Raw genomic sequence first — 6,669 nt, forward strand, 5'->3', positions numbered from 1 at the left:
CACAATTAGGGATTAGACAGAGAAAAAACTAGCCGTATAACAAACTAGTTTTTTAAATCATGAGCGTGTTAAAATAATTTGAACTAAATTATTCTGTCAATTTTATTAGCAAAAGTCTGATTTGAAAACTTAAAAACATTATAATTTACTAAAACAATAGAAACAATTTAAGAAAATCTCTCGAAGAGTACTTTTTACTAGAGAAAATTGAAACCTAGATTTATTTTTTGCCAGGCAGCAAAGAAAACCCAGTCAAGTTAACGTTTGTCCAGTCGCTTAAACTCAAGTTTAATTAACTCATGATTGAAAACACATTGTTTGGCCAGAGAAGCATATCTTCAAGTCGCCAGTTTCTGAACAAAACCCCTCTTTACTTAATTGTTCGACTGATGTTTATTGTATAATCAAATTTACAAAATATCAGTTCTATTGTAACAGGAAATAAGTTGTACTCAGAGATCCCAAAAGATACAATCAAATCAAGCTAGGAGCATTTTGATAAACTGAGGTGGTTCTGCATCGCGCTTCTTTCAGCTTAACAATTCATACAATCAAAAGTTGCTCAAATTCTATTGGTTTACAAATGGACTTCTATTAGAGTGCTATAACAATTCAAACGTCTCTAGCAGCAGTTACTGACTGCACATTATTTAACAGTTGGTTGGCTATAGTGGTGGTGGTGGTAGTTACAGCAGTGGAAATATTTGGATAAAATGGAACACTGCTCGTTTATTTTTTTCCTTTCCTAAGTGACAACATTTCCTGATTTCACCATCTACATTTTTTAGTACAAACATTAACAAGGGATGGCATTTAGAATTTCTCTAAAAATGTCTGACTTGATATTATTCATTAATCACTCAAATGAGCCGCTCCCTGCGATCCCATTTAATTTAAGGCTTATCTGTCCTAGTTACCCACTAATGCATCTGAGAATTACTCAAATTTTGTCAAAAATAAAGCCCCATTAAACAATTATTGTGGCCCCCATTTTCTACAAAAAAAACACTTGCTACTGATACCTTTGCACTACTTTTACTGGACAGCATGCTACATGTACCCAATTCGTCTGTACCATTTAGTTCAAATCTCAACTTATCACATTTCAGTTAAAAAGCACTTTTCTTCAATCCAGCCTTTTTCGCTAACTGTCTTATACTTAAGCACGCTTTCTTTTCGGTCAAACCCATGATATTTTATTTTCCAGTCACGGCAATTTTCAATTTTGTATAATTTCTCATATTTTAGTTTATCCCCGAATCTTTATTCGTACTTTGAGAACCTGGTCAGTTATTTTTCCTCACAACTTCCTTTTCCAACCAAAATGCGCATTTAGTTCAGTTGGATTGAAATCGTCTCTTATGCTTATATTTTCGTATATTTTGTACTTATTTGCTCGAGAATCTGGATTTTGCCAGTCGGATTTTCTCCTTTTTAAATTTGGAACCCGATACAACTTCATTTAGGGAAGCTTGCTGGTCTTTTTAATCGTTTTATTGGACAATCAAAAAGAAATCTCAATTTATCTTCAATGGACAATATTAACTTTGAATTGTCTGCTGATCTTGTATCAGAACCCCCTCTTTCGTTTCTCTCATCTTCATCGCCATTAGCACCGTCTCCAGGTGTTTCAGGTCCACCGTCATCATTATCATTAGCAGCAATGTCATCAACATTTCCGCCACATGAGGACTTGGCGGCTGGGGGAACTAGCGACGCCATTCGTATCACATCAGGCGCTATCCACTCAATTCTAGGCGCACTTGGCGTCTCCTTCAACTTGCTAGTCCTCTTGATCAACTGGTTTGAGTGCCGACCATCGAGACGGTCAGGGATTACGATGACAGTCAATATCGGATTTCTCGCCACATCAGACATGTTTTACTCACTCATGTCCTGCTATTACGCAGTTGCCACCTACTTGGACGACCACAACTTCCTAGGGGCATGGTCATGCAGGTTTCACACCCTTTTTTCTCTCTTTCTTCTTCGTTTTCTTAAGTTTTCGCTGAACTAGTCTATTAAAGCCTCTGCTTCCAAAACTAAAGCTTAATGCAGCTCCTTGTATTCAAGGCCAAGAAAGGAAGACAACCAGCGACAGCGACAAGCAGACCAAAAACTCATGCAATTGGTCAAATAATCAGTTTTTCTGGCAAAATTTAAAATTCGTACATAAAACAATTGCTTGTCTAAAACTTCTAGCAATGACAAAGAAACATTAGAAATTTTTTGAACACCGAGAAATTGATAAATTTGAAAAATAAACAAACCGACTAATGTCGGAAGAATTTCTCTCGAACAACAGGGCGAGGCAATTTTTTTCAGGGGCTGTAGCCTATATAAATTTTTCTTTATGGGTGCAAAAAATGTTGAACACGCCGGGATGCGAACCATCGACATCCCGGTCCTTCACCAAAAGTACTACCCACTCGGCTATCAGGCCCTTCTTTTTGATATGCTTCAATCGATTTTATATTCGCAACAAGTTTTACTTCAGAGTGAAAACAATAGTGATCACTTAAAAATGAAGAACGAAAGCGTGATAAAGTCACTTGAGAAGTTAAAGAAGGTTCTAGAAGAAAAGCGCAAAAACGGTCAAGCAAAAAGTTCGCAAAAACCAACACGTTTACAACCATTGCTACGAACTTCGAGAGCAATTAAACAACTCCTTACCGTTGGAGCGCATTGCTTTCAAATGACCGGCGAGCGGTTGGCTTCGTCAGTAGTTAGGTACAGGTTGGTGAGCCCAACTTTGAAGGGGTAAGCCCAGCTTAATTGAAGGGGTGTGAGGAGAGGGCAGCGGGGGAGGGGGTGCACGGGGGGGGGGGGGTGGGGGTCAACCTCTAAGAACCATCCTCCACATCATAACTATAAACCTTTTCAAAACAGTTTCTGTAAATCGCATACTTGGACACTCGCGAGTTGAACGGCTCTACGAGAACTTAAGGCCCTCGGGGCGCTACCTGTTATCCCATTTTTGAGGACGAAAAGTCTAAAGGGTCAGAGGAATTAGTCAAGCGAAAAATAGCATGAAAACAGAGCACAAGACTAATATAATTTGTACAATCTTCGTTTGAGAGCAATTAAAGATAAAATATACCGTTAAAAACATCCGCACATAGGGCTGATCATTTCACACCCCGTTACAATGCAGTAGATGTAAAAGCTTGCATCTTTCTTGAATCAAACTCATTTAAATCCACTCAAGGTTGCTCGATTTTTTTCAGCTGTTTTTCCTGCAATAAGTAAGCTTTTTCAAAGCGTACAACTGTAACCTAATTAAAATAAAAAAGCACGTAGGTGGTCTTAAATACGGCTTGATTGGTTTCCGAGAAGAGCACAGAAAATGAGAAACTAACAAATTTCGGACCTGCAGAAGAATTTCATAAATTTAATTTTAAAAGTTCAAACACTTGATCTAGGCAAAAGCCTTCGAAAACGTCGGCACTCCAATTAAAAGCAGAGTACCACATTTGAGCTCAAGTCTTGCAATTAGTCAGTTTCAAAATGACCAATTCATTTGCAATAAAAAAAACTGTTCACGCCAGAACTGCTGTTTGAAGACAACTTTGGTGCACAACAAACAACACATGTCTCTCATTCTCCTCCAGTAACTTCCTCTATAATGTTTAAGCAGAATCTGCAAACATGTGAATATGAAGACAAACACTTTGAGGAAAGAGTTGAAGCTGACTTTAAACTTTACCGCAAGACGATCAAACACGAGAAAATTGTTTTTATCACTAATTAACATTATGAGCTGTCTTCTTTAGACCAATACAGACCTGGAAACCAATTTTGAAATGAAAGATGACATTTTCAATGGTCACATCACCGTGTTAGTACACAATACTAGTTAATTTTTTTTTGAAATGTAAATTTTTTCATCAAAAAATGGAAAAAATAGCGTTACAACTGGTGAAATAAATTTGCACTCAGTAACAATTATTTTTCTGTTTTTATTATCATTTTATTTAAATTTGTGGTAACTGACTTCAATTTAAAAAACCATTAAAATTATTTAAGTGCTTCAAGAAAAAAGTTTTTAAAACCGCTAACACTTGTTTAATGATATTTTCCCTGAAAAATAACTGCCAATAAATCACAAACGGAATAACTCAATGGAAAACTTCTCGCTGAGTGGTGAGAAAAGTGCAAAAACATACTCAAGTCATTAATCAAACCCATTAATATACCATCAAATATTTTAAAAAGTAAGCTTTCCCATTGAATATCAAATATTGACTAATGAAAAATGCGTTTAATCACAACCAGCAATGCATCACGACGCCAACTAGAAAGGTTACTGCTAGACGGAATTAATTTAAAATCGGGAGACATCAGACAAAAAGTCCAAACTAAATCCACAATTTAACACAGAAGAATCACATGGGTTAGCAATTAAAACACTCAATTAAATAGTTGGGAAAAACAACCCGATTCTAATATCAACTCAAGCGCTTATTACAGTAGACTCGATTGTTTAAGCGATCAAATATCCCAAACATCATACCGAGATAGAAAAGAACCAATTCACCTGTAGAAGTGTTCAGACCTATCAGGTTGCAGCAATCGCGGCAGAATGAAACGCCGGCTAACGTTTCATAAGACAAAACAGCTAGAATATTACCATCGATAACTGATGTCTAGAGACCATAAATTGGCAACAAAATGACCAGTCTCAATTACTATCAAAATACTGTACTATTATTGTCTTAGAGTGTTATTAATGTGTGATACTGTTGGCAGGATGAATGGCCTGGACATCACTTTGATGCACATCAACATTTGGGGCACTCTCGCCATTGGGTTACAGAGAAAGGCAGCTGTGAGGAGTGGCACAGAATACAGGAGCTTATTCACACTCAGGACCACCCTTTTCATTGTAAATGACCACCTCACACCCTCCTCACCATAACGACACCCACCTCAAACCATTGCTTAGCACTGTTATATAGAATCTGGCGAGTTCCGGGCTATGCTGGCCCTAAATTTTTCGCCAGCAAAACAAATTTAAAAAACCGACAACGAACTCAATGAGTAAACAATGACTTTTTGAAACGGTTTCAATTTCCCACGTTGGTCTGTGTAACCAAACTTGTGTGTTTTAGCACTAATAATGGTTCGAATAGCGTAAATCAAAAATAGGAAAACTAGACATTACAAACAACCGACAAACGTCGGAAGAATTGCTCTCGAACAATTAGTAGGACCTCGAATCTATTGCAGCCTGCTTCAGGGGGGGGGGGGGGGGTAATAAACTCACTAATGGCACTTCAAATGATGACGTCATTAGAGGTTATTATATACCAATACAACCACTAATAAAATTTTAAATGAAAAAATTTAAATTACACCAATTTTGGCGCGCTTTTCATTTGATTTTTAGTAGTGAATTATCTCTACTTGAGTTCAGCTGCTAACACTTTTGAATGAGTTAAAAACTTAGATCGATCAAAACAAAAAAAGTCAAGGGCGTAAAAGTCGCAAAAATTTTGCATTAAGACCAACGCTTAGAATAATTGCTTCAAACTGAATTCGAGAGCAATTAATTATGAATACCAACATACGGCTTTGAAAATTTCATTTGTTGTTATTTATTATAGCTGCGATGCTCTAATCTTAGCTCAGCTATAATGCGTGATCTTAGCATTTTAAAAAAAAAAATCGGACGATTTGAATTGTATTGCTCCAGTGTCTTTCTTTTTCCTTTGAAAGACTTTTGACGTCAATTTTGGCTGTTGATTGTGATCCCTCTGAAACAGGAAATGTAGCGAAAAGCCGAGTGGTTTTACGGCGTGTAATCTCGCCTGATAGGTATCTTCTAATGAGAGAACGCTTTTAATTAGATGAAAGTTACAAAGGTTTTTTGCTATCTAATTTGTGTTTCAATCTTTCCCCGTTCTCATATAGTCAGGTTTTCGGGTTTACTTTTCGAATTTCAATTCAGGACACGGTGGTTCTTGCGATCATCTGATTACGCGTCAAAGTATCAATTTAAGAGTTAACTCTTAGAGTTAACTCACAGATTGGTTTTGACGCGTAATCAAATGATCGCAAGAACCACCGTGTTCATAATTGAAATCCAAAAAGTAAACCAGAAAACCTGACTATATAAGAACGAGGAAGGATTGAAACACATATTAGTTAGCAAAAAACCTTCGTAACTTTTATCTAATTATCTTTGTAACTAATTCATTTTTGTAACTATCTGAAATCGTGACCCCGACGTGAATTTTAATTTTTTGGTAAAAAAATTATCAGGTAAATTGCGTGCGTGAAGTTATTAGTATCAAGTTTTCTGTCGTGCGTGAAAAACTTCACTTTAAAATGACTTGGCCCAGCGCTCTTTGGAGGTCAACAGATCGACAGAGTGCATCTAACCTCAGACCTAGGTTGAGGTTTTAGATTGCATATGTAATTCTGAATAGGATAGTAAGGATTTCAGTTTTTTGTGCGGAAAGTTTTCTTTCCTCAAGCAGTGGTTTGTTTTGGGGTTATTATCGGATAAACTTTGGGTTATTTGAGTTCAAAAGATGACTGTTCACCCAAAAAAGTTCACTTGATGACTCTGCACTAATTAATTTTGTCAGACCTCATTATGAAATAAGTCAGCCAACCAGGTGCCGACACATTTACATCTTAGGGCAAAAGCCAACTTATTCAGTT

General features: G+C 36.8%; 2 protein-coding genes across 2 annotated transcripts in view; one reads left to right on the top strand and one right to left on the bottom strand.

The window, feature by feature from the left end:
* The window catches only part of LOC142353474 (uncharacterized), a 143,067-nt gene that overhangs the window by 96,025 nt on the left and 40,373 nt on the right, over positions 1 to 6,669 (bottom strand). The gene's annotated exons all lie outside the window — the stretch shown is intronic.
* Positions 150 to 6,669, top strand: part of LOC142353360 (uncharacterized) — a 21,672-nt gene continuing 15,152 nt past the window's right edge. Inside the window, exons 1-2 of the mRNA XM_075405594.1 lie at positions 150 to 1,959; positions 4,750 to 4,915. Of these exons, the coding sequence (XP_075261709.1) occupies positions 1,532 to 1,959; positions 4,750 to 4,915 (594 nt within the window). The 5' untranslated portion in view covers positions 150 to 1,531. The remainder of the gene's footprint in view (positions 1,960 to 4,749; positions 4,916 to 6,669) is intronic.

Source organism: Convolutriloba macropyga, chromosome 14, assembly GCF_964194025.1.
Source record: "Convolutriloba macropyga chromosome 14, txConMacr16.3, whole genome shotgun sequence".
Taxonomy (NCBI): domain Eukaryota; kingdom Metazoa; phylum Xenacoelomorpha; order Acoela; family Convolutidae; genus Convolutriloba; species Convolutriloba macropyga.